Source organism: Neopsephotus bourkii, unplaced genomic scaffold (assembly GCF_033783945.1).
Source record: "Neopsephotus bourkii isolate Nb327-2 ecotype Australia unplaced genomic scaffold, CSIRO-AGI_Nbou_v1 NB_346, whole genome shotgun sequence".
Classification (NCBI taxonomy): domain Eukaryota; kingdom Metazoa; phylum Chordata; class Aves; order Psittaciformes; family Psittacidae; genus Neopsephotus; species Neopsephotus bourkii.
In genome coordinates, this window is record NW_026900852.1 from 917873 (window position 1) to 945642 (window position 27770).

A 27770-nucleotide genomic window follows, 5' to 3' on the forward strand; every position below is an offset into this window, starting at 1 on the left:
AGCATTTTAACCTACTTTGAATGTTGGAGTTTGATATCACTCACTCCCACAACATCCAAATAGCTTCCATCTACACCCAGGACAGCAGTGAAGTCACAAACAGATGTACCCCGTGAAACCAAGGGCTTCTCTTGCTTGCTACAGCACTTGGAAGAGAAAGAGCTGTTCAGGGAAAGCCCACAAAAACCAGGCCACATCATGGTTCTCCTGGAGCATCCTGTACTTGGGAGAGAAGCTCTGGGTTTATTTTACTGCTGCCATTAGAGCTGTGCAGCAAAAGCACACGTCAACCTTGCAAGCATCATTTAGGTTGCAGAAGTAAAGGAGAGACATGCTATCATCTGGTAACAGATGTGCACTTTAACAGCTTCAGAAGGCCACACATTTTACTATCACACCCTTGAGAACAGCATGCCAGATTGCTTTTTAAGTTCAGACAGGCACATCTTGGGGTCAGTTCCCTATTACAGCCCTACCAACACCAAATAAGAAGCAAGACCAGCATATTCCTACCAGTAAGTGAAAGAAGATCAGATCTACCTGTCCTCATCACAGCTTCCAGCTCAGCTCTGGGGTAGATGCATATGCATGCAAAGTCTGGCCTGGGGAACTCAGCTGCTGATGGCTTCTTTTATTTTTAATCTATGAGATCACCCATCCCTGGTACATGATTTGTGTCTGCAACATCATGGAGCAAACCAGATGCTACGAGCATCTTGTTCCAAAAGATGTCTTTAATGCACTCCTGTGACACAGGGCCCAAGGTCCTGGTGTCAGCATGGGCTGTGCCACCCAGCAAGTGTAAATGTATGCCCATGTGTGCCAAGAGCACCCCCACTGAAAACACAGAGGCAGCACTGGAGGGAGAACATCAACTGCAATTAAAGCACTCAAGCTGGAAGGCCAGAGATCAATTCTGCACTTGGCCACGCATACTCTTCACCTTCATATCTCAGGATATTATTTCCCAGCAGCCCTAAAAGGAACAGAAGGACATTTCCACCGACTGTGCCAGGGCTCAGATACTCTGGCAACAGGGTAGTGAGAGCTCCTCACATTAGAGGAGCTGCAGCAGCTCTCCTCTGCTTTCATTCTATGGCATCACACAGAGGCACCTTCACTTCGTTTAGTGGCACCTCCTACAAAAGGAGAAAAGGAAAGTTTCCCCTAATGCTAAAGCCCATCAATGAGAAAGAATTATCCTGCAACTGTGTTTCACTTAAACCTTTCCAAACCTTGTCCTTGTGCTTGTAAACCTCTGTCCATATTGCTCCTACATTCAGGAAAGTACAACAGCCAGTACCTGGTTTAAGCAGGTGTTATTCCAGTATGGTATCCAGAGGGTATCCTGTATTTCCCTTCATCCTTTCCTGGAAACAACTGATTTGGTTACCTGTTGTTACCAAAAGAGAACTCCTACATAAACTCAATTTGCTTCCGGCACGTTTCTCCTCAGAGAATTCCCATCTCCTTCCACATGTGAAACACGAGTGAACACTTCCTTAGTACAAAGAAAGGTAAATTGGTTGTGACTTCTCAGAGCAGCAGTGAGTCCTGCGGCTGCTGTTCCAACAAGCACAGCCTCAGTCTGTCCAAATCACTATTTGCACTGGGAAACGCCACCTTCCAAGGAAGCAGCTTCCAACTGCAATGCGAGTGGGCAGCACCTAGTCAGTCCTGCCCTTGTTAGCCATGATTAATGCAGGTGGGTGAACTTGGAAGGCAGCAAGTGCTAACCCCAAAGTGGATTCCAGCTTGTCTTCAGCACATTTATAACTTACCACCTGCTCTCTGCAACTGCTGACAAGCTCCTGAGCAAAGGGGAGAAGGGCCACAACACAATGAGAACATGCACTGCCATGAGGTTTTCCTTGGATCCAAAGTGTCACTGCTGCGGTTGCAACCAGAGGTAACCTGTTCATACATCACCACTAGAACGCTCTGCAAGACCAATGCTGGAGAGATAAACCCTGTCATCTCCCCAGTCAGAATCCTAAACCTAAGCTTTCTTACACTAAGGAACTGGCAACTTCCTAAGGCTGCTGCAGGACTGCTTGGATCGGAAACTATTTTGTTTTAACATGGAAAGCTCTTTCCTGGGAGAAAGACTGCACAAACCTCATCTCCCCATGACTGCAGAGGGCAATCCCTGCCATTAAATATACTGATGAAGTATATTTAAGTATATCTAAAGAGAAACCACCCCCACGTACAATCCCAGACCCATTTTCTGACGTTGCATAAAGCTTCAAAGTGAGGCTAGATGATGCCAGTCTCGACACTATACAACTTCTTACACAGTTAAATCCATTAACACCTTCCCTTCCTTCCTGGCAACATCCAGGGACATGGCACATGCTCTACCCCAGCAAAATCTGTGCTGCTAAAAGCACCAAAGCACATGGGGCACCTCAACATTTAACTCACTGGGGATCCTTCACCAGTTTGCCTGGCTTGTACACTCAAAAACCCAGACTAGCGAACCACAGAGGAGCCAGTATCCTACCTAGCAGTGCAGAGCACACATGCCCTGCCTCACAAGGTACACAGGAAAAGCTAAATTCAAAGAATCCCACATCCCATTCCAAGAGGAGAAACAGTTTAATTCCTAACCCAAATGGCACTGGCCAGATGCTTAGCAGCTGGCACTTGGCAGAAGCCAGAAGTGACAAAATGAGCTTCAAAGTGATGCCTTCAACCCAACCACACTGGAACTGGGGTGAGCCCTCTGCAATTAAGCCCAACCACACATTCAGGCAGCCCTGGGGATTACCTTCCCCCTTCAGTACAGGTTGTGCATGACCAGGCTCTTGATGACACCTCCCCATAGAGCCCATCCTTTCAGCACAGAGTAAGACATACAGCTGGCAAATTGAAGCTGATTTTTACATTGGTTTCTAAGGCCCACTGTTGAACGCTTTGAAGTGGACATTAGCCAGCAGGACACACAAGGCATGCATCTGAAATGCATTCTGACAGTTACTGAACCGAATCCCCTAACTTACATATTTTAAGGGGAAAAGACTACAAGTAGCACCTTCAGAAGGATACTACTAAGGGAAAAAGTGACTTCACAGAGCTGAAGAAACAGCCTGCATCTTTTGCTGGGAATAGATGACAACTAACAAAATCCCAGCTCAAACACACACCCCATCAATGTTTCTGTACCTAGGATCAATTCAGCACTCTCACACTATTGCAAGTACAGAGGGTAACACAAAGCAGAGCCCCCCAAAAACTGGATATGGGAGCAATCCCATTGGATTGAGGTATCCAATCGGATCACACTGGTTTGGTTTCTTTTCACAAATGAAACAGTAAGATAGCAGCCTGACTCTCCTCCACGCTCAAATACCTCCCAGGCATTCACCTCAGCTCCCTGAAACACCAGGCACCTTCGAGCCCCCTTAGAGTTCAGTATGGATGATGCCACTGCCTTTAACCCTGACCTTGCAGAACTCCAAGGCCAGCAGTGCTGACTTCCCACAGCACGTAATCCTCATGCAGACTTTGAGGGGAATTTCTCCAGGGTTCTGCTATTATATGGATCAGAGCAAGACAACTACAAAGACTCAACTAAGACTCATTTACTGCAACATACTTGTAAAAAGGCACTGATTCATCAGTATAACATCACCACAGACAAACAACCATTCAAGTTCCTGATGTATTATTCCCATCCACTTCCTCCCTGTCCAGGAAAGCAAGTATCCAGACAACTATTTTTAAGGGGGTGTGGAGCTGTACCTAACCGCAGCAGATATTTTGGGGGATCACGTGGAGACATTTGCCATCTGGCTCTGTGACTGCATCAAGAGCTCCCATCCTGGGCCAGGGAATGCTCATCCTCAGCAGGGTTGCTCAGCAGAATTGAGAGGGACCAGTCACAGCTTGACCAAGAGACGTAAATCCCAACACTTTAACTCCAAAAGCTCTGGTTCAAGCAGTTCCTTGGGCCTGCAACTCAAATCTCCCCCACAGTATCCATCATTTCAGTCTCTTTTACAGCTCATTTCTTTTCTAGGCTCACATGATTTGGCGGTCCTGGGGTAACAGTTGGATTTGGTGATCTTAAAGGTCTTTTGCAACCTAGTTGATTCCATGCTGCACCAAAATACAGGCCTCTTCTCTCCCTTCTAAAGCAACAGAAGACAGATGTCTCTTTCCCAGACAGGATATTCCTCCTCCACCAAAGTGCTTCCCAGGAGACTTCTCCTTTTAGCAGAAATAGCCAAGACTTCACAAGTTGCCTTTTTAACACTGCTGAAGCACCAAAATTCACTGCAGACACAAGGAAGCTTTCCAGCCGAGGATTGGGACATCAGTAACGCAGGGACCAGGTTGCCTGAGAACCCCTCAGGTCTCCAGCTGAGTCAGTGGAAAAATGCTGTTTACCAGCACTTGGGGAGCACCCAGAGCTACACCCAAAGGCCAGAAGCATGCAAAGCTGCTTTTGACCCACGCTGCCTCCCCAGATGACCTACCTTTTGATACAGGAAATGGTATTTCACCCCTCTGTTCCCATCCACCTGCAAACCTACAAGCCACCTTGTTCCTGTCCCCTTGGAGACTTCATTCAGCACACAGAATGCTTTCGGACTGCTCACACCAGGAGTCCAAGTGTGAGGACAACACCTGCATAGCACATTTCAGCAAAAGAACTTCTTTTGCCTTGTAATGTGGCCAGGAAGAGAACACAGCACCCTTTTTTACAGGCCTGTCGTTCCTTGCTTGGCTTGTGCATGCAGATGTAATAGTTGTAGCCCACCCTAAGCCATGCTTCATCCCAAAGGCTGGCCAAGAAAGCAGGAATCATAGGGAAAAGCCCTCAACAAGCAGCAGCTCCTCTGTGACAGCGAGGTATAGAGGGGAAGTGTGCTTTTGTCCTGTGCAACCTGTGCTTTTGTGGCTGTAGCTTAGGGCTGTGGAGCAGAGAGCCCAGTGACACACGGGCTCACTTCCCAGTGCTGTCAGCACCAGGGCAGAACCTGCCAGCACATTATTCATCAGCAAAGAAAGCCTCTGGTTTCCCATGTTACCAGGATGAGGCCAACGTGCGCTAAAGAAGACAGTGACAGCTTCTCAGGTTGAGCTCGTGTAGTTCTTAAGCTTCTAAGGCCTTGGAAATACCAGCCAAGGCAAACCTATACTGCAAATTTCAAGTCAAGAAGGAAAAGATAACAGGCTGGAGGCCTGGTGTTGGTGCTCCTCTCAGCTCAGCACGCAGAACATATCAGAAACCATGTCCGGAAGATGGTCACAGCTCTATTTTCTTCTGCACTGTGGTGGCTCCTTACAAACCTGAAGGCACACGGCGTACACAGAGTCCCTTTGCCATTTTAGGGCTTTTTCTCTGCAGAAGCCTACACAGGTCCTCCCACTCCGCTCTCACAAGCAGCTACCCCCTCCCTGGCACTTACACCATCAAAACATAACACTGTTTTGACTGGAATTGCAAAGGAGATGGATCAGGAGGAGGCCAACATCTCTCTGAAGGTCGAGGCTAAGGTTAGCAGCCAAAGCCATGCAGAAGGGTCCTTACATCCCAAGCAAATGAAATGGAAAACGACAGTTACAGCAGCAGTGCTGGCTGCAGTTTAAAAGATACCACCACCAGCTTGCTGCACTGCAAGGACTGGACATGCAAAGAGTTTTATAACGCCTATTGCTCATTTTTAGTCCTTTAATTGCTTGATTTTGACACCTCCTCCAAGAAAAGCCCAAATACACCCCAAAACCCCCCAAACAATTGGGATTACTGCAGAACCCCACACAAATGGAATCCCTCATCCCAAATTACGGGTAGCTCTACTCAGCCTACCTAAATGCATGACATTATCTACAAGGAATTTACTCCAGTGCTTCATTCCTCTCTGCTTAAGGCAGGAAAGGAGGCTGAAGAAAGTTGGAATGAAGACCACTGCTTGCTTTATTTACAGCAGCGAAACGTCTGCCGTTTGGTTTGGGTTTCGTTTGGCGTAGGGAAGGTGGGAAACAACTCCTGAAACCCCCTCAGTTTCTACAGCACCTTAAATAAACCCCACCAAACCAAACCCAGCAAACCCACACCGGGTTTCCGTATGGGAAGACCACAGACGTCGGCTCCCAGGTGCCACTTCTGTCAAGGACAATACAATACATGGGGAGCTAGGGATAGAAGGGGAGGCGGAATGCCCACGAAAGGCCAAAGCCTCCCGTTTCCAGCTTTGTGAAGGGCAAAGAAGCAGAGGCCTTGGGCTCTTACCTTCCGCCAGCACCTCGTCCACCGTCACCTGGTGCCGGCCGATGCTGAACACCCGCCCGATGTACCCGCTGCCGGGGCCGCCGCTGCCGCCGCCGCCTCCGCTGGTGCCCGATCCGGGGCCAGAGCCACCCTGCTCCCGACGCGAGTCGAAAAACTTCTTCATGTCTCAGGAGGCAGCGGCCGCCTGCGTGCGGGGCGATGCTGCTCTGCCGGTCCCAAACCCCCTTCCCCTGCTCCTGCTTCCTGCCGCCCGGCGAAGACGTGGGTCCGGGGCCGAGCGCAGCGGGAGCGTTCTCCTCCGGGGTGTGAGGGATTCACCCCTGCGGAAGCACAGAGCGGAGAACGGGAAGGGGTTGGCAGCTACCCCCACAGCGCGGCCTGGGCCGCCGCAGCCCCCTCAGCGGAGGCCCGACTGACAGGGCCCCTGACACGGCCCCCGCCCGGTATCTCTGTGCGGGCGGGGGGGGTGCCTCCATGCACCCCGCAGCGGCGCCCAGGGCCGGCCTAGCCGCAGCCCCAGCGGCTGCCCGCGGCGGGTCACGGCGGGGGCCGCCTGCCGGCAGGGCCCGGGGCCCGCATCGCTGCCTGGCGGCCACTGAGCCCGTCAAGGACCGACCCCGCCGCCCGCCGGCCCCATCCGACCAGGAAATGGGCTGTCACAGGAAGTCCCGGCTGCCGCCGGCAGCACCGCCCCCTCGCTTCTCGGCCGAGCCCGGGGGACCCAGCCCGGCCCCGTCACCCCCGGTGGCCGCTCCCGCCGGCGGAGCCCCCGCTGCCCGGTAGCGCGGCTCCCGCCCCACAGCGCGGCGGTGGGGAAAGCGCTCTTTGGCAGGGGAGAGTGGCGGAGTAGGCGGAATGGCGGCAGCGGCTTGCCGCGCGGCACCATGGGAGTTGTAGTTCGCAATCGCAAAGCTATAGTGACAGTTAGGGGGCTGTACCTGGGTAAGGACTACAACTCCCACAATGCAGCGCGGCCCTGCCCGGGCGGGGAAGCGGAGGGGGCGCGAGCGGGGGGGCGACTGGTGGTGGGGCCGTGAGGGGAGACCCCGGTAACGAGAGCTCCCCTCAGTGCGCCCGGCCGAGATGGGGGACCCGGCCGGTCCAGCGGCATCAAGGGGTGCCCGGGGGCCATTTCCTCCCTTCGCCGCGACGGATGGGCGTTAAAATCCTGTCAGCGAGGAGCCGCGGCCCGTGTTGACGCCTCGCCCGGTGACGGTTATTTACATGTATTTTACAGATAGTGCGCCTAAACTTAATAATGATGATGATAATAGCAATAATAATAGCCCCCCTGTGGTGATATCTCGGGTCCTGGGTTGTCTTTCGCACAGGCCCTTCAAAATGCCTGGTTTGAGAACATCAAATTAAGTATAAACAGGATCCCGAGTCCCCTACACCCTTTGAGTGCTTTAAGCCTTGCAGTTGGATTTGTAAAACCTCAAATTTACCCTAAATTACATCTTTCTCCTCACGGAGCTGACAGCAAGATGCTCACAAGCAGCCACACTGCTCATGCAGAGAGCCTAAAGCCTTTGGGTCAAGCCTCAGAGCAGTTTAGTTTGAATCTGATGAAATTTTACTTTAAAGGCACTTTAAATGCCTCTTTCTCCCCTCAGAAGTGAGGAGATTTTTCCAGCCAACAGCATCTGTGGGAGCTGGCTCATTCCTGCTGGGAACGCCAGAGCTGGGATTCCAAATAGAAACATTCAAATGGGGGGGGAATTGGTTTTCCAAGCCTGCACGCCAATGCATAAAACCCTGAGGAGCACCTGACTGCCACAGGAGTGCCTCCGGGACAGCACTGCTCCTTCCTCCCCTCTGACTGGGGCAGAAGGGGAAAGCAGAGCACGCTGGTGCTTTCCTTATGACTGTTATTTCCTGTATCATGGCAAGAGCTACAGCCGTCCTGCTGACAAGCTCCTGTCCCAGGCCAATAGGAAAGGCAGGCCTTGCTTACTGTGGGACAGCAGAAATGTGTACCCTTGTCCCTGCATTGCTTTTGGGCTACCTGCAATGCCAACAAGATTGGATCGTTGTGTTGGAAACAGACCCAATTGTCCCTGTCTCCCTCTATTTGGAGGCTTTTAAGAGACGTGTGGCTCTCTGAATAGGCAAAATAGCTGGTGGTAATAATCTTGAGCATGTTGGATGTGCAGATGCAGAACTGCGTCGCTATACAGTTGGTTTTCTGCTGAGGCACTGTGCCTCTTCATCATGCTACAGCTCTTATCATCCTCCTCAGCAGTTAGAATCATAGAATAGTTAGGGTTGGAAAGGACCTTAAGATCATCAAGTTCCAACCCCCCTGCCATGGGCAGGGACACCTCACACTAAACCATGGCACCCAAGGCCTCGTCCAACCTGGCCTTGAACACTGCCAAGGGATGGAGCATTCACAACCTCCCTGGACAACCCATTCCAATGCCTCACTACCCTAACAGGAAAGAATTTCCTCCTTATATCCAATCTAAACTTTCCCTATTTAAGTTTTAACCCATTACCCCTTGTTAAAACAGTTCTTATATTCAAGGCTCCACAAACCCACCCTGCAGACCTCAAAGCCCTCTTTGCCCGCCATCATTCACCCACAGTTTGTAAGGGGCTGCAGCGTGGCTTCTATCTGCACCTCATTCCCAAGTGTCGTATACATGGCACCCTACATCCACATAGCTACAGCTGCAGTCATCTCAGCCAGCTAACACAGCCCTTTCTCATTTAATCTTCATTAAAGCTTGCTCAGCTGTGGTTTGGGGCTGCATGATGAGGTGCCAGTGGTCAATACAGAAGGTTCACTTGCCCTTCAGATTAAATATGAAGTGGGTAAAGGCTCAGTTGCTTCTGTAGCCTTTCTTTTTTAATTACTCTAACCCATAAAAGCTCCTTAGGGATCTATTAAGGCCGAGGTAAAACACCCAGTGCAGAATGAGAGTCCGGTAATCAGTGATTTCTGGGGACTCTGCAGAACTGAATGATTTCCAAGGAAATTGAGCATCTCAGTACAGTACAGGGAAATGACTCATTTCCAACTAAAGGAGATAAAGCCTACTGCTGTGCAGCTTGCAGATGCATTGCTGAACATCTAAACTAGGCACTGAGAAGTGTGGGGGGTGGTACTTTTAAATGTACCTGGGAGTGCTAAACTGTAATGCAGATGAGTGTCAGACCCACACACAACTAATGTTCTCGCCAAAGGCGCATAGTGACCATTCTGAGGAGCAAAAACACAGCAGAAGCTGATCATCAGTTGCAGATGATATTCTTTATTCCAGAAGGCTGCACTGCTGCAATCCCAGTGACCTTCATAGGGATCAGAGAACTGACCCTGAAAGCTTTAAGTGAAAAAGCTAACCAGTGACTGCAGGAGAGACATGGTCTGGTACTCCTGTATTAGCCTGGAGCAACTCCATTGTGCTCACACAGACAGATTTGTCGCCCTGCAGAGAGAAACCTGACTCTAATCCTGACAACCCTAAACACCAAATCTTAGCTGTCAGAATACCATGATGCTGGGTTTAAAACATTCAAGTCCTGGTGATGTGGCCAACAGAGGTGTTTGCATGCATATCATCTCCCTGATCCCTCTATACTGCTAGCAAAACGCATTCAAATCCCCAGGAAGCAGCGCATGAATCCAGCTGCATCCCTACCCATCAAACTTTCCAGACAGCTCAGCGTTTTCTAAATAAAACCAGACCTTTGGAAAGGTTTCAGGCTCTCAACCTAAAAGCGAGGGCACAGTGACCCCTCCCGAACAGTTTGGGAAGCGGCAACAAGGTAGGAAACAGCCTGCGCAAGCGTCTATGCTTGATTACACAGAACTACCCACGGGCAACAAAGTAATGCTCGTGTTTTCCTGCAGTCAGTGCATAAGAATAAAATCTTCTCATTCGGTTATTTTTACCTTGATAAGCATTTCCCCTTCACCACACATATTTACTGCAAACATTTCTGTCAAGCTTCTCACCAGCGAAACAGTAGTAGAGCCACTATTTTATCCCCTGAATTTAAGTGCAGAGCAATGACCCACAAACACCGTTAGCATGACCAGAAAACCCATCACTTATCTTTACCAACCCCAAGAAAAGGTCAACTCTCAAGCATACCACATGGTCAGTAACTCAGCTGGGTTGCAAGCTCTGCAGAGACAAAAAGGCTCCAAAACATATATATGTGTTACCTGTTTAAAAACTTCCACTTCTTACGTGCTCCTGATTACCCTTTTACATAGGGCATACTCACTGTATCCAGCAATGGCTGCACCTCCTACAGCTAGAAGCCATCCTCTTCCATCAGTGGGAATGGTGCATGGCCTATGTATAAATATAGAAGGCACACATGGAAATAATAGCCATCTGATTGTTGCAGGCTCATGCATGTTTGATGCGATACTACACACAGCCTGGACTGAGACTGATTGAGCACCAAGTCAACAAGAGCCATGCTTCTGGAGGAGCATGACTGGGCACTACAAAGAGATGCTCTTGTTTAAAGTAAGTTATTGTTACATTAAGAGAAATTATCACTGAGAAGGGATTTGTCAGCTGTGTTTCAAGTGTCAGGGTCCTGAATGTACCCTCAGGCTCTCATTGCCCCAAGCAGGCTCACCTGGGCCTCTACCCACCACCCTTTACTCATTAACTATCACCTCTATTTAAGCACAGGCACAAGGTAATTGTTCTTTTTAGAGGAGTTGTAGGGGTGGTTTTGTTTTTGCTAGTAAAGCTCTGGACTTGCATGTAAGTAGTGTTGCTCATTGGTGTTTATAAACTGGCTTCCTGAGTAGGCTGTGGACTTGTCTTGGTTTGCCTCATGGTTATTGGGTGGTTGATGAAGCTGGTTATTGCTTCTCACTATCTTTAGGCATGGTAGGGCTGCATCCTATCTGCAGGCTTATCCACAATGCTGTCAGCATCCTTTGCTCCTAGCTTGTTTTCTCTTGTACAGCAGCACTGCTTGTTTTCTTTCTAAACACTAGATTCATTATGTTAAGATCATAGACTCCCAGGCTGGTTTTGTTGGAAGGGACCATAAAGCTCATCCAGCTCCAAATCCCTGCCACAGGCAGGGACCCCTTCCACTGGAGCAGCTTGCTCCAAGCCCCTGTGTCCAACCTGGCCTTGAACACTGCCAGGGATGGGGCAGCCACAGCTTCTCTGGGCACCCTGTGCCAGCGCCTCAGCACCCTCACAGGGAAGAGCTTCTGCCTTATCTCCAACCTGAACTTCCCCTGTTTATGTTTAAGATGCTTAACATGTCTTCTCTCTGTCATCAGCTGTCATGAGCTTCTATTGTATTTCCATCAAGGAATGAATACACGCATGCCTGAGAAGTCCCACTGAGCTGGGCAGTCACAGCCCTGTTTCTGTCCCTGAGGGCTGTGTTAAAACAAATTGCACAGTAGCCAAGAAAGATAAAGCTACATAGAAGCAGATATTAATTAAGAAGAAAAAAAATGAAAGCTACTCATTTCCTCTTCAGATCTGTATGTATGCTAATTAAAGCAAACACTCATTAAGCTCATTAAATGGAATTTAGGTTTGATAATGCATTTAAGGCCGCTGGAAGCAATGGTGTAGTGGTTCATAGCCTGCAGCTTTGGGGAAGGACAGTTTAGGTTGTACCACAGAGGCATTGGGAGTTTCCCTTACTGTCTCCCCATGGAGCTGGCAAAGATCCTAAGACTTGGGGTTTAAATAATATCACTTAGTCTTGATTTATTTGAGGCAAAATTAATATATCTGTACAAACTGTAATGTAAATTAAATTACAGTAGTCTAGTCTTGTCCTTAATGTACATAGGCTATACTGTGTTAAGCGGTGTTATCTCGGTTGCACTGCATCCACACGGGGTGATGCCTTCCCAGCAAGGATTGGGAATGGCTCATTAAGACCAGGCAACCTTAGATCCTGTGAAGGCTTCTGTCTTAAGGCCACAGTCTGTGCTTTAAGCTCTTCTATGGGTGTTGAAGCAGACCTGTTTTCCCCCGTTCAGTTTGAACAGTGTAAGGTGAGCCAACACAACTAGGATCAAGAGCAAGTGGCAACTTTTATAGCTGCAAGTTGTTCTGAAGGCAAAAGTGTCACCTACAAATGCTTAACCTTCTTCACAAGCCCACTACACAGATGCTCACTGACTCCAGCCCCCCTGTGGATGGCATTCATTAACACAAGCAGCTGATGAGGCTGTCAGACAACCACTGTCCCAGGACTGTTTGTGCTCCCTGTTGTTTATAGCTTTAGCTAATGTAAGAAAACAGCAGACTGGGCTCATGGCCAAGTGCAGCCTGAAGTTTCTCTGTGAGAGGAAGGCAGAGTGTGTGGGCACTTCTGAGATGGTGGCAGCACAGCATATGCTGTGGGACAGCAGTGTGGAAAGCTCTGAGTGTGGTAGCACCCCAGACGCTGTTATAGCTGTCACTTATAAATGGCAATAGCACCTAGGAGCTCCTCTCCTTGCTTGCAGAACATGCAAGCAGCCCTGTCTTAAAAAGTCTTGTGATTGAAGTGGGGAGTTTGATTTGTGGCTCTTCCATACAGCTGCTCATCCCTGTCTCACCATACAGCTTGTTTTGAGGTGTGTAGATCATTGTGTCTCTGCAGTCTCTTGTTTTAAAGGCATGTTAGCTTAAAGGGATTTTCTCAGATCAGTTCTGCTCCCCTGTTCCTTGACCTCATGTGACATGTATGTTTATGTAATCAGCCTGGATCTATGCAAAGAGCTCTTAACTTGCATAGCAGAACTGGCTCAGGCCATTGTGAAGCCCTCTCTGAATTGCTATAAGGTGGAGAGCTACACATTCCCCTCATAACAACGTCTCTCATGGTCATGGTAAGTAATGAAGAGCTAAGAACACTTTCATTTCTTACATGAATTGGACTATTTCAGTTTTTCCACCTCAACACTGCTTACCTAGTTCTGGGAGTGTGTATGTCACCTTCCTTCCTCTCTTTGTGTTAAAGGGCTTCACTTGAGAACAAAAGCTTCAGGATGGCTGTTCCTAGGGTCTTTGCCAAAACACCATTGTTTCTACACCGAGGCTACCTCTGACATGTGGAAATGGATGTTTCACCTTATACAGTGCTGAACTGGAGGTAAGGAGTCAAAAGTACCCCTAAGTCTTTGCAGTGAGTCCTAATATCTGCGGTTAACTTTGAATAACTTGATATAAATATGCAGAAGGTGAGAATTATTTACCTTCTTACAACCACAAGAAAATTGGTCCTTTAGAAAAGCGAGTGCTGGTTTTCAGCCTCCACCCTAACCTTGGCTACCCTGCTATGGAAACAGCAGAGCTACAGCATCGCTGCACAGCGCCAACAACACTTGTGCAACAGTTGAACAACCCCATTTTCAGGGGCTGCTGATTGCAAGCTGCTGGTACTTGGGTATAAAAATGAACATTCCCTTATGAACTTCCTGAGAACACCTGCATCATCCTCAAAGGTCCAAATTCTGGCCATCCTTAAACCTGTGGGAGATTGACTTCATTAGTGCCAGGATTTGGACCTCAGTGACTGAGGTGAGGCTGTTTCTCTAAAGCTAAAGGCAGGTATATTCTAATCAGATTTCCCCTTCCAGCACCAGGCTCCCCTGCTCTGTGAGGTGCAGATTTGAAAGGGTAGGTCCTCAGGGCAAAAACACAAATGCTACCATTTTTCAGGAGATTCAGCTCTGTTCTCATTGTGGGACCTAGAATAAAAGCCTCCTTCCTACCAGGCTGCTTGAGCTTGATTTATTTACCCATTACACACTGCCCTGTCTTTCTGTGACCTTTAATTTCTATTATGTCATTTGTAGAGCTGGGAGAACAGTAGGATGGAGAGGGAATACAGAGCAGGTATGCAACCACGGAAAGTCTGGAGTTTTGGAGAGCTTTAGAATAAGGGGGCTTAAAATAATCGATGGGACAAACAGGAGTTATCAGTGAAATGTGCTTTGTCACTTGCTACACTGATAAGAGCTATGGGCTTGTCCATTACTGTTGATGTAAGGACAGCAAAGCTGTGTTAGTGCTTCAGGCTGGAGATATTTAAGGATAGACATAACCTTTTCATCCTTTAAGAGATGAAGAGACATGCTGAAAGCTGAGCAGACCTTGGATAAAGGGCTCCTGGAGAGACAAAGCTTTGTCTCCTGAATCTTAATAGGAAATTTCTCCTACAGTAACAGCTCTTTGCCTTCCTGGAGGGAGCAGCTCATGGAGCAAGGTACAACAGGGTTCAGACAAACACTGCCCTAAATCCCTCATCCTTCCATCCACTTTCCAGAGCAGTTCAGCAACTCTCAGTATGGTCAGAAGCTTTTGTACTTTGGTTTGGGCTTTTTAAAACTCTCTTTGTCTGAATAATTGTGATGGTGTGAACTGGATGGCTATGGAGGCAACAACCATAACCAGACAAGGTTATAGGGAACTCAGGTGTGTGTTGGGTCAGGGTCAGGATCTGGTTTCTGAATGGCCTACATTTACATGACTAATTCCAGATGGCCAAAAGCATCCACACACTTTATCTTCAAATATTCCTCTCTACTTGGAGCCTCTCCCAAGGGGAAAGCAAAGGCTGAATTATCCAAATTACAAATGGCAGGATTGTGGCAATATATAAAGGATAAATACAGAAATGCTGAATAACTTCTGGTCTTAACTAATTACTGTTGCATATAAATACTTACTGTTGCATGTACCAGTGCTGCAGTGTCACAGCCATCCACTCTTTGGGTTGAAGAGGCTGGAAAATAGCAGAAGGAAGCTTTGAAAATACATAGGCTAAAAAAAACCCAAGGCAACATAAGATGGAGAAACAGCAGTTCTGGTGGTGGGTTAAAATGAGGGGTATGGGCTCAGAGCAGGAGACAGCTGACGTGAGAGGAAGGGCTGAGAATGGAAACTTTAACAGATGTAGGAAAGAGCAGAGCTTCTCCTTAGTGATTGTTGGTAGCATGCACTAATCCACACTGAATCCTGCACAGGGTGAAGTGCCAGGTTGTGCAAGGAAAAGGAATCTGCAGTGGAAAAGGAGAGTGCCTGTGGCTTCAGCCTTGTTTTGTCTGTTCCCTTCTGCTCAGTGACCCCCTACAGCAGCAGGGAGGGAGTAGATGCTCTTGGTGGCCTCTGTGGGGTTGTTTTTGGGAGCTGAGCTGCAGTGAGAGCTATAATAAGGCAGCTCACAGACATGCTCACAGGAGCACAGCCTGCATTCATCCCAGCTGCTAAATTTAGGTCTCTTCCAGCAAAAGAGCATGTGCAAAGAGGCACAGGGATGATTATAACTTGTATGAGTGGAAAAATGAACCTGAGAGGGTTGATTTACCCATTATAGTAACTGTACTTCTGGCATCAGAGGAAACCAAAGCCCCTGGGGATAAACACAAGGAAGATACGTATCATTGCAATGTTGATTTCCCTCCTTCAGCCTCATGATCTTGTCCATGGCTGTATCACATAAGGGCAAAACTGAAGTCCCTTTGCCTCTAGTGTTTTGACATTAGGGTGGTGCAGTTTATTGAGGCAAGAGTAATAAGCTGTATGAAAATAACCATTCTTCCAGGAACCTTGGCTGTTTGTTGCTCAGTTCTTAGACAAGGGGAAAAGGATGCTGAAGACCTGAGGAGGTGCTGTGGCAGGAAAGGAGGCACAATACAGGTAAGAAATCCCCACAAACCACATGTAGGAATGAGCAGAACGTCTTCCTCAGGGCTGTTTCTGCCTCTTGCTGTGTTCCATGCTGTCGTCCCCCTCAATCCCCCCTTTGGGGTGCCCTGTTACAGGCAGCACAGTGAGACATCAGAGGCTGCCTGTGCGCTGGAAGGGTTTTGTGGAAGCCATCCCAGGCTGCCAGGCCAGCTTTTACTTGCAAAGACCACTGTGTAACCCCAATAGTGTGCTTCCTAAAGGGGTGTGATGCTCCCTAAGGAATCTCTCCCTGCTCTGGGTCACAAGCGCTTGGGGAAGGGCAGAGGAGGGCAGCAGAGCTGGATTGCCTTCCCACCGGGAGGGAGGAGTCCCTCTCTGCTCCAGGGCGGGGACTTCGCCATCCAGGATAAGCCCCGAGCACAGCTCTCCCATCCCTGCCAAGGCAGCCGCTTGGGGACATCAGGTGAGTGCCAAACCAAGCGGGGGTCCCCTCTGGCATGGGGAAGGGGTCGCACAGCGAGAGGTGCCTGGGAAGGTGCCAAACTGGTCCCCGTTTACCAGACGGCAGCGGCTGAAGTGCGGCTGTGCCGGAGCGAGAGCCCTTGGCTGGGTGGGTGCCCATCAGGGTCGTGATGCCAAGGCATTGGGGCAGCCCTAAAGGACACAAACGTGGGGTAAGGAAGGACTTCCTTTGGGAAGGAGGAAAATGGCTGACTCTTTCCAGGCACAGGTTTTGCTTCCTATGTCTGCCGTGCTCGAGCTGGCACGTCATCCTCGCTGGAGCGTGGAGGGCATGGCAGAGGGTTGTGAAATGGCTTTGGGTGGGGGCACAGGCTGAAGTGAGGAGAACAAGGCTCTGCTCCCTCACTGTTATGTTTGTATTCCTTATGAGGGCAGTGGCCAGGCAGAGGTCACGGTGTGGGAGGTGCTGGGATATTTTGGCTGGCTTGGGGCTCGCCAGCAGAAGGGAGATCCTTTCCTAAGCTGCAGACTGGGCTGGGATCAGAGCCACTCACCCTCCTATGAGCCCCAGACCTACCCCAGGGCACTCTGCTGAAGCACAGCCAGCTGTGGAGGGAGCAAGCTGTATCCACACACTGGAAACCACTGGTGGTGACAGAGCCATGGAAAAGCTGATCAGGCACAGGGTGTGGGGCTGTGTTCCAGTAGACGAATGAAGGAACTAGCCAAACAAGTCCAGTGTTTGCCTTGCAAGGGGATGGGTCCCAAAACAGTGGTTTTCCACTCCAGTCCTTGGTGTAGGACTGGAAACATGTCTATGAGCTTTTAGAGGAGATCGATGTGGGCTTATAACTGCTTGGTTAGCTGATAGAGCCTGCCAGGAAACAGTCATCCATAGGGAAGATTTGAATAATGGGAGGGAAGCTTCATACACCTGCACTCTGGCATCTGGGCACAGTGTTCTGAGCCTGTTCTAAGCCAGGTTTACCTTACTGTGGTAGTGCATCCTTCCCCCTTTCTCCTGCATCCAAGAATTCCTGTTAGCCTTGGCACAAATGCATGGAGTAGGTGGCTGAGAGCTGCCTGACCATTAACTCTGATCACCCAGCAAAGGTAGGAAGGGTCACACAGTAAGAGGAAGGCTGGATGCTCCCTTATCATATAACAGTGAAAATGGAAATCATTCCTGGACAAAGATCTGAGGCCAGGATGAAAATTTGCACTGATTTTTGTCATCTCAAGACCCTATAAGCAGTGATCCTACGAGAGAGTCCCTTTGAGCTCTCCTGGACCCAGTTATCTCCCTCTGAGTGGGGCACCTCTTGGAGCCCCCAAACTCTCCAAGTTAAGGAAATAGGGGATCATCTGCCTGGGCTGTTCCTGCTGCTCACGGACACCGAACCCTGCTGAGGAAGCTGATGTATGTTGTTAGTCTAGGACAAGTATTGTGCTATATTTAACATTTATATGTGTATATATGTCTATATATATCCATTTATCTCAGTCTTAGTGTGTTAGTTTAGATACTTGTGAATGCATGTACATTAGGTTCAATAAGCAAGTGTTAGAAATCCTGTGATTCATTTTAACAATAGAAACTGCTGCTAAATGGCATTTATTATGCTTTAAACATAAAACCTTGTCCAGGTCTGGGACTAAGTCTGGATTCACCTCTGAGAGGAGGTTTAGGAAGCAGAGTGGTCTAATCTGAACCTCATGACTCAATGGGGTGTCTCCCTTATTCCGTTGTATTTTCAGTTTCTATACACATCATTTCAATTCAGTTCTGTACAAATCACTTCAGCCCTGTATAAATCATTGCCGGTTCTGACACAGTCTTTTTTTTTGTGTCTAACAGAGTGAACTTTGCCATTGAATTCTGTTGAATTGCACATTTATCAATTCCTATTAAAATTCCTTCTCTTAGGATCCCTGACAGTGATTCCTTGAGCAACCTTAAACCCTTTGGTTTCCTGGTGTGTATCAGCAAGCTCAGGCCTTTATTCTGGGCTGAAGCAAATAACGTGAGGATAGGGATTAGCCAGGACACCTTAGCACTTGGGAGCTGCCTCTCTGCATGCATAGTTTAATTCTTCAGAACACTGTTAAGTGTTCCTATCCTGAAGCTGTCTTTCCCTATTTGAACCATGTTAAGATGCAGAGTGCTGACAAATCTGGCTTTGTGTTCTTTATATGATGCTGAATCTAGATGAAGAATTGGAATCTTACGGTCAATATTCTGTTGTGATTTGATATTGCAGGAGCACTTGGCCTATATCCAGCACACCCATCCTTTCCTCATGTGTTGGTTTGAACCAGCTCATTTGGACACAGGAATTTTCTGCCTCCCACCCCTTTTTCCTTGTTTATTGACCTTTCTTTTCCCTGTAAGCCACTAAGCCAGGCTGTCAAATATTCCTGCTCCTGTGTACAAGCCAACTGAGTGGTAAAACTGCATCAGAAGCACATCTGTGAAATTCAGAGCCATTATGTAGTGTCTGGCTAAAGCAAACCAAGTTGGGTTTGTACTTCTGTAAGAGATTAGAGAAGAGAAAAGATGACTTTTCTATCGTCTAGATCAGGTCTGGACTGCTGGAATCTGTCAGCAAAGGAAAGAAAACAACACTAATAACACTAATAACTTTCCGTATGTCGTCTGATTGCACTGGGTGGAATAAAGATGACCTAGAAAGCACTTGGGAGTGCCTGTGTGTAACACATCCATGGCAAATGTCACACTGAGCTGACTTGCCTAAACTGCACCCTCCCAGTGTGTTGTGGATTTGTAAGAGTCATGTGAGCTCTTACTCCTCCTCTTGCACAACTGTCTGGGCTCATTGATACCAGCTCTTAAGCACCATGAGCAGGATTAAGGGGAGATGTCATCAGCCACTGGCATCACCCTTAATGGGAGAAGCTCAGCTCATGCTGGGTTGAATTGGAGTTGCAGGGAAGTAAACCTTGTTCTAGTACTGTTAACCGACCAGGGATGTGAGGGAGGTACTCTGTGGGTGTTCATGTGTAGGCCCTGTGCATGAAAGCCAAATCCTAAGCAGAAAAGATAACCCTGGGGAGATGGCAAGAAAGGGTTTGTCTCTCTTTTGAGGTCAGTTAAAGCTGCAGCCTGCAAGGAATTACATGTTGCACCAAGCTGAGCAAGGGTTGAATGCAGCAGATTTTAAGCAAAAGGGAAAATAGTTCTCCCATCCCACTCCTCAAGTGAAGGTATCCTTTGCATGCTCATTTACACCTCGATGCTGTCTCCAGCTCCCAGGGAGTGTGTGTAGAGGCTGTCAGGACACCCTCACCCTAATTCACCCTGAACCTGACAAGGTCAAAGCCATGTGTTTTGGAGGCCATGGGGATTGAGGCTGTTTGCTCCCAAGGCAATGTTATCTGCTTCTTGTAGCCTCAGCCAGGCTGTCACACCAGTGATAGAAATGTCTTAGATCACAAATGCTGGTCATTTGCCTGTGCACCACATCCTCCCTTCAGACAGGGCTGATATTCTGCACTGATGTTGCAAGCAGCCCCTGTTCAGTACAAAGCAGGACTGGAAACACAGGGATGCTGCTGTGGGAGTTCAGGTGTTGCTTTTAGTCCCCAGGGAAATGAGCTGGTTACTGAACCAACCCCATCAGCTGGCAAGAGAAGGTATATCCTATTAATTATTTGCTAGAAAACTAACACTCCTTTTTTATTACAGTTGTCAACTGCCTGGAGACTCAGACAGTAACAGCCTGACCCCATCTGAGAGCCATGGTGAGTGTGTGTGTTGGGTACCATGCTGTGCCAAGCAGTTGCTCTCATCAGATAAAACGTGGGGAGTGTAGCTCAGATAAGCACACAACAGGAAGAACACTATCACTGTTCCTTTATGGAGGGGGCATTTATCACTTCTCTCTGCTTCCTTATTCTAGAGGAGAATGACCCACACAATTGGGCTTTTCCTGTTTGGGAGTTAATGGAAAATCCAATCAGATATTAATGCTTGAATTTCTTCCCTTAAACTTCCTGGGTATATTATTGTTTCCATGTTCAAGCTGCAAGGTAGCCATTTATAGGGTAGTTATCCCTGTTTCAGAAAGCCTGTCCTACAGGAACATTAAGCAGTGTTTTGCAGGTGGTTTTCCTGGGAATATTAAGAGCTTTGGAAGGGACAGTGTAGTTCCACAGAAACGGCACTGGACAGGAGGCAGGAGAAACCTGTTTGTGAACCACTGTTTTGAGTAAAACGCTGTGCTTCCTGGCACCTGATGGTACAGAATGATGTTTCTCTTGGAGAAGTCAGGAATAGTGCTTTGATGGGAACAGCTTCATCTATGATTTACATGGAAAACTGCTGGGAAGAAGCCCCACATGGAAAACTGCTGGAAGAAGCCCCAGCCAGACTGAACAGAGATGTCAGGCTGTTTGCCATTGTCTCACTGGAAATCAGATACCCTGTGGGCAGCAAATGAAGTTGTGTCCCTGCAGCTTATTTCTTACGTGGCTGGGAGGTCCCTCTAGAACTGTCTCTTTTTAGGAATCCTGGTATAAAACCAGTCAGGTTTTGTCAGTCAACTTTAACCAGAAAAAAAGGGTTTTTTAATTCAACTCTATTATGTGTCTGTCTCCCTTTGAGTCTGTTTTTCATATCTCCTCTCCTGTGGGTTTAGGCAACAATCAAGGGGGCCTCAAGTTTCAGTGCTGAGCAAGAAGCACAGGCTCTAAGGAAAGCTATGAAGGGATTTGGTAAGTTGGTCTCCATCCACTATTAAAGCTCTGTTTTTCCCCAGGCATTGGGAGTGGTTTGTCTGCTGGTTTGTTGGACGGGAAGTCCAGCCATTGTCATTGCCCCATGAGGGCACTGAAAGGAATTGAGTGGCTTAAACCCAACTGGAAATCCAAGGCTTGGCCACAAAACCATCCTTAGTCAGGTTCTTGTCTCTCCTGTGGTGTGGGACTGCCATGCTGCTGGCTGGGTTGAAGCACTTCTGTACACTGATGTAGGCCCCAGTGCTGTTGAAAACCAGTTGTGTGGGGAACAGAAGATGTTGAAAACCAGGTTGAGGAACAGAAGATACTGAGAACCAGATTGTGTAAGGAATGGAAGATTAGGGCTAATGGCACACTCTGGACAAGATCAGATCGTGCATCTGGTTCTTGTGCAAGCAGCTTGACTGGTTTGCGTTGCTTTTTTCCAGGCACAGATGAAGATGCCATCATTGACACCTTGACCAAACTAAACATTTCCCAACGTCAGCAAGTTCTGATCACGTATAAAAGCACTATTGGCAGGGTAGGTGGTCTTCAGAGATGTGTGTCTGTGGCTTTACCGGGGAGATGCAGGCATTCTGGGGTTATACCACTTGGGTGAAATGAGAAGAACATCCTAATTTCCACAACAATAAGGTCAGCACAAGCTTTCCCTGGCCAAGTTTGGTTTGGTCTTGTTGTCTTCAGAGCAATCGTTCATCCAGGGAGTGCTGGAGCATGAAGAAAAGTGGTGAATGAGTTTGTTCTGTTCTCAAAAGCTGTTTCTCCCAACTCATTTCTCCTCTCTCCATCTTCTAGGATCTGATTGATGACTTGAAGTCTGAGCTGAGTGGGAACTTTGAAAGGGTCATTGTTGGTATGATGACTCCTGCCATCATGTACGACGTGCATGAACTGAGGAGGGCTATCAAGGTTTGGGATTCTCCCTTTTCTGTCACCTTTTCTAGTCAGTTTAGTATGACAGGCCATAATTATACATTTAGTATTAATTTATTAGTATTAACTGCTATGTAATTAGAAAAATACCCTAATGCTCATGGATCTTGTCTTTGCAACCCCCCAGGGAGCAGGAACAGATGAAGGTTGCCTGATTGAAATCCTGGCTTCTCGCTCCAATGAAGATATTCGGCGCATTAATGAGAACTACCAACTTGGTACGTGGTGCACATTGCAAACCATCTCCATACTGACTGAGAGTCAGTGGTGTGCATGTATGGACATGTGTAGAGGAAGGAGGAAGGTCTGATAGCCTTTAGATGTGACAAATGAGCCAGTACAGCTATTGCCATTTGTCCAGAGAGAATGCCTGAGTTAAACAAGTGTCAGCAGCAGCACTGCTAAAGCCTCAAGGGTTAGAATTTCACCCAGAACTTGAATTGGCATAAATAAAATGGGATGGAGCAGGGTAGGATTGCCCCCCTGTGCTGGGCACTGATGAGGCTGCACCTTGAATCCTGTGTTCAGCTCTGGGCCCCTCACTACAAGAGAGACACTGAGGTACTAGAGCAGGGCCAGAGAAGGGCAATGGAGCTGGTGCAGGGCCTGGAGCACAAGGGTGATGGGGAATGGCTGAGGGATTCAGTCTGGAGAAGAGAAGGCTCAGGGGGGACCTTACTGCTCCCTACAACTGCTTGACAGGAGGATGGAGCCAGGAGGTGGGGGTCATTTTCTTCTCCCAAGTAAGAAAGGATAGGACAAGTGCTGGGTTAATGGTTGGACTTGATTTTAAAGCTCTTTTTCAACTTAAACAGTTCTATGGTTCCATGATGTTTAGGGCCATGAGCAGATTGATATACTTACCTAGCTTACAGCTGGCAAATGCTGTGGACAAACACTGTCCAGGTGGTGGACCTGTTCCTAACAGATGTCATCTGTGTGTGCTCTTGCTAGAGTATGGCCGTACCCTTGAGGAGGACATTGTCTCTGACACATCTTCCATGTTTCGAAGAGTGCTCGTGTCCCTCTCGACTGTAAGTCCCAGCTAAGGGAAACAGGGAATCTTGCTGTTGCTGATGAACGTGCCTCTCATTTCAGTGAGGAGGTGTTTCAGAGTGGCTTATATTTCACTTATCTTGCTTTTCACCTCAGCTGTGTTTCACACATGGCTATTCCCTGCAGGGCTCTGGGTATGCATTAATGCCATGTGCTCTTCATAAAATGGGCCAGTTAGAGTGTATTGCTGCTCATTTCAGAAGTACAAATCACATCTGAGCCAGACTTTGCTGTATTTGTAAGCCATCATTCCATTTTAAGGATCCCATTAAGCATCTCCAGTAACTTGTTTTGAACAGGGGATTTGCAGGATTGCTTCCATTAGTTGCTTTGGTGAAGTGAGTTTTTCACCCTTCTGTCTCTGCAGGGCAATAGAGATGAGGGAACCTATGTGGATGATGCCCTTGCTCAACAAGATGCTCAGGTGTGTAGCAACCTCCCTCCTTGCAAGAACTGCCTGTTCGTGTACATGTGGTGTGTGGTGAACCCCTGCTTTTTCTAGACCTCACATTTTTCAAGGTAGAACAGTAAACCTGAAGCATCCACAGCACTGCTCTTGGTGGAGACCTGGGCTCTGTTCTCAGTTTTGACCCTTAGAGAAGCAGCTTTGCTGTTCTGACTCAGCTGATGAAATGGGGATAATGGTTCTAACCTCCTGTGCAACTCTGTGGTGAGAGGTCTCTACACAGGCTGGTGTTTTGGGAAGGGGAGGTGATGCTTCCATTGAGAGATGCTGTGCTTGGTTAGTAGTTGTTGGAAAAGATCTGTGCTCTGGTCAAGCTTCAGGCCAGCAGTGCTCAAGCACCAAGGACCTCCTCTGACAAGGTCATCTGCTTAATGCACGAGGGAAAGCCTGTGGATGTTGTCTACCTTTACTTTAGTCAAGCCTTTGACACTGCTTCCCAGAGCATTCTGCTGGAGGAACTGACTGCTCATAGCTTGGATGGGTATGCTGGTCACTGGGTAAATGGCCTAGGGACATGGTTTAGTGGTGGACTTGGCAGTGTCAGGTTAATGGTCTTTCTGGTCTCCTCAATTAGCCTTACTTTGTCTATTCTTAATGTCTTCAAGTGCCTGTATGAAGCTGGGGAGCAGAAATGGGGGACAGATGAGGTACAATTCATGGCCATCCTCTGTACACGGAACAGATACCACCTACTAAGAGGTAGGATTCTCTGCAGTGTCCTGGATGTTTTTCCTTGTTGGAGGAAGATACTTTATACTTACAAGCTGACTGTGAACAGCAGGTATCCTAGAGCCCAGGTGTATTCAGTTCTTTAAGACCATTTTATTCCCTCCTGAGACAAAAAGGGACTGGAGAAAACTATCGGTACAACCCGCCTCAGCCTATGAAATGTAGCTGTTGAAGTGTGACTTCCTTTGGGGCAGAGCATTTCAACTGCCATCACTAACTAGCAGTTCTGTAGAATGCTAGCAGCACTGGTAGGCCAATTAGCAAGACTCGATTAATTAAAATGAGTTATTTCTGTGGGTCAGGCCCTGATTTAGCTTACAACATTACAGTAATGGTACAGAGTGAGTATGAGGAGCTTGATCTTACAAAGTGATCCTCAATGGTTTACATGCTGTATGCCCTGAAGCTCTTTTGTCACTCCCTCTTCCTCCTAGTTTTTGATGCCTACAGAAGAATTGCTAATAAGGACATAACAGAGAGCATTAAATCTGAGATGTCAGGAGACCTGGAAGATGCTTTGTTGGCTGTGGGTGAGTTCCCTGCTTTTAAACTTTGGCTACAAAGTACTTAAGCAATCAGAGATGTTGTATCTTGCCCTGGCTGGCTGCTTGCACGGCTTCACAAGGCAGATCCATTTGGGGGCTTTTTGCAATCCACAGTGTTTTAATCTTTGCAAATACAATTGGGTGAGAAAATCCTGTGCTTTATGACATTGTTTGCTCTCCCGAGTGAAGCTTTGGTAGCTGACATTTGCTGTCAGGAAGCATTAAAGCCTTGAAGAAAATATTACTGTACACTGGCCACGGAGACATCAATTTATAACAGGTCACTATGGATGTCTGCATTGTACTTGCTGTTTGTTGGCCTTGAATTGCATCTTTACAGAATAAACATCTGCACTGAGAAAGCACTGTAAAGGTTTGGAAGATCCTCTCCTTCTGTTTTTATTGGTAATAATTCTCTTGTTCTCATTCCCTTACAGTGAAGTGCATACGGAATAAACCTGCATATTTTGCTGAAAGACTGTATAAATCCATGAAGGTAAAGAGCTTTTGGTGTCAGATTATTTTCCCTTCCCTTTGCCTTTCCTTGCTCGAGTCAGTAGCATCACAACAATCACGAGCTGCTAGTGTGTCACTCCATCAATGCAAAGATGCTCTAACTAGGAACAGATCCCGCAGAAGACCAAGTGATAAAACCTGTGTGTCTGTCACTGATTTATCCAAAATGCTTTGTACTTAGTTGTAAAGTTGGTTTATTTCTTTAGGGCTTGGGAACAGATGACAACACGCTGATCCGGGTAATGGTGTCCCGCTCGGAAATCGATATGCTGGATATCAGAAGGGAATTCCTGACCATGTATGGGAAATCCCTCTACTCCTTCATTAAGGTGAGCTTTCCAGTGCCTGAAACAAGGAGCTGGATTTGCTAAGCAGTTTGAAGGAGACAGGTCCCTGCTTGACATCTATTGGGTGTTTCAGAGGAGGGGGAATTAAGGAGACTTTACATTTATGTACCGAAAGTGCTCCTGAATGTTCTTAAATTGCCAAAGAGGACAAAAACCCTACAACAATCGTATGCCCTGGGAAGAACCCAGCCTTGCATGGAGATGTAAAACCTAACCACGTTCCTTTTTCCTTCTCTTTCCAGGGAGACTGCTCAGGAGACTATAGGAAAGTGCTGCTCAGGCTCTGTGGTGGGGAGGATTAAAGGATGCCTGGTTACTGTCTGGGTGATGGGAAGTAACTGATCCTAAGGATTTCTTCCTTGTATTTTTTTCCCAAATATCTTATTAATTGCAAGGAGCATTGACCTGGGTTAATGTTCTGGTTAGATAATGGCCATTCCAGTTGACCCTTTCGATGTGCTTTTATGCTTGGAACACCCATTTGCCTACTACTTGGGCTAGTAAAGCCCATCTTAAACAGAATGCTGTAACCCTGCATATAAAAGCTAAATCATTTCCTGACAAGCTGTCCCTTTGCTGCTGCAAAACTTATCAACTGAGGCAAACTTGGATGCAGGATGTGAGAGGCAAAATGAACCTCACTAATGGAGAGTGCAGAATGCTTCAGTTCCTGCAAGATAATGAAATCACAACTCAATCATCTAAAATACAAGCATGTTTAGGTGTTAACTTGCCCTATTAGTGTGGAGCATTTTGCACTTAATGTATATCTTGCCTATAGATCTGTAGGAAAGGAAGATGTCACGGGTGACATCAGAGGAATCTCTTGCTGCCCTGGTTATGCAGCAGCCCCATGTTCTTGGCCTGTCTTCCTTGGTATAAATCATGAGGGTTCTGTTACAGACCCTTCCTCTGGATAAAGTGATGCCATTAGAATGGTGCCTTTTAAGGACCAGCCTGTCCTCAGAAACCTCATCAGCACTCCCGGGTGCCTTAGAGGAGGTGCCTTGTCCTGGCTGGAGCTCTGTGTGATGCTGTTCTTAGAGGGTCCTGGTTTGTATCTCCAGGCCAACCTCTGGAAGAGGCTTTTCCCTCAGCCCCTACACGCCTGCCTGTTAAGCTGAGCATTGTTTTCACTACAAAAATGTGCTGCTTGCTTGGCTTAGCAATTCAAATAGCTTTTAAATAGCCCTGTTCTGAAGGCATCAGACAGTGGTTGGAATTCAAAGGTACCAATACTGATACAGCCTACACCCAACTGGGCACTCATTCTCTTCTAACCTAGCCTAAAGTTGGCTTGAATAGGAGACACTGCTGTGACCTCACCTAAAATCCTTTTCTTCCTTTCTGTACTGCAACTGGAGACACATTCCTTAGTTTTGGTGGGAATGGAGGCAGAGCTTCTTCCAATGGAACTTTGTCCAGTGCCACTGAAGCTCAGTGAAAGAAGAATTGTCTTACCCAGTGCTTACTGGATGCACTCAGGCTTGGGTTTGTGTTTAAATGCCTTATGTTACGTTGCTGACTTTTTAATAATGAATAAATGATTTGTTTCCATAGCTACTGCTGGGACTGTGCACGCTGGGGAGGTGATGGGGAAGTAACCACAGTTATCTCATTCTCAACAGCTTCTGTGCTCCACGGGCACTTGCTTGGCCTCAAGCTGTGCTGGGACAGGTTTAGGCTGGATATTGGGAACAAGTTCTTCACCAAAGGGGTGGTTAGGTGTTGGAACATGCTGGATGCATGGGCTGTGGGCAGTGGGATGAGGTTCAACAAGGCAAAGGGGGCCGGATCCTGTGCTTGGGTCACAACAACCCCATGGAACGCTCCAGGCTTGGGGAATTGCAGCTGGGAACTGCTCATGGGAAAGGAGCTGAGGTGCTGATTGATGGAGCTGAGCATGAGCAGCTTGTGCCCAGGCAGCGCCCAGCATCCTGGCCTGGATCAGCACCAGTGCGGCAGCAGGGGCAGGGCAGGGATTGTGCCCCTGCACTGGGCACTGGTGAGGCTGCACCTCAAATCCTGTGCTCAGCTCTGGGCCCCTCACTACAGGAGAGACATTGAGGGGCTGGAGCA

General features: G+C 47.8%; 2 protein-coding genes across 7 annotated transcripts in view; one reads left to right on the forward strand and one right to left on the reverse strand.

Annotated features, from left to right (window-relative positions):
• Window positions 1-6516, reverse strand: part of AAK1 (AP2 associated kinase 1) — a 75263-nt gene extending 68747 nt beyond the window's left edge. For 4 of the 6 annotated variants that reach the window (XM_061348208.1, XM_061348207.1, XM_061348206.1 and 1 more), the window contains exon 1: window positions 6245-6514. In XM_061348208.1, coding sequence (XP_061204192.1) covers window positions 6245-6407 — 163 coding nt within the window. In that variant the 5' untranslated portion in view covers window positions 6408-6514. Of the gene's footprint in view, window positions 1-6244 lie in introns of all 6 variants that reach the window. The other 2 variants (XM_061348205.1, XM_061348203.1) reach the window with 1 other exon arrangement.
• A 9103-nt stretch (window positions 6517-15619) lies between these two features.
• ANXA4 (annexin A4) lies at window positions 15620-27250 on the forward strand. Its single transcript, XM_061348241.1, has 13 exons — window positions 15620-15885; window positions 20045-20100; window positions 20997-21072; window positions 21525-21619; window positions 21895-22008; window positions 22160-22250; window positions 22987-23066; window positions 23456-23512; window positions 24160-24253; window positions 24718-24813; window positions 25266-25324; window positions 25551-25673; window positions 25934-27250. Exons 2-13 carry the CDS (start codon window positions 20098-20100, stop codon window positions 25991-25993), a joined length of 948 nt encoding a protein of 315 aa, XP_061204225.1. The 5' UTR covers window positions 15620-15885; window positions 20045-20097; the 3' UTR covers window positions 25994-27250.
• The last annotated feature ends 520 nt before the right edge of the window (window positions 27251-27770 follow it).

Excerpts from the sequence above, each read along its gene's own strand:
- ANXA4 (XM_061348241.1), top strand. Across the intron at positions 24,814-25,265 it reads AGATGCTTTGTTGGCTGTGG|TGAAGTGCATACGGAATAAA; the intron begins GTGAGTTCCCTG and ends ATTCCCTTACAG. Across the intron at positions 25,325-25,550 it reads GACTGTATAAATCCATGAAG|GGCTTGGGAACAGATGACAA; the intron begins GTAAAGAGCTTT and ends TTATTTCTTTAG.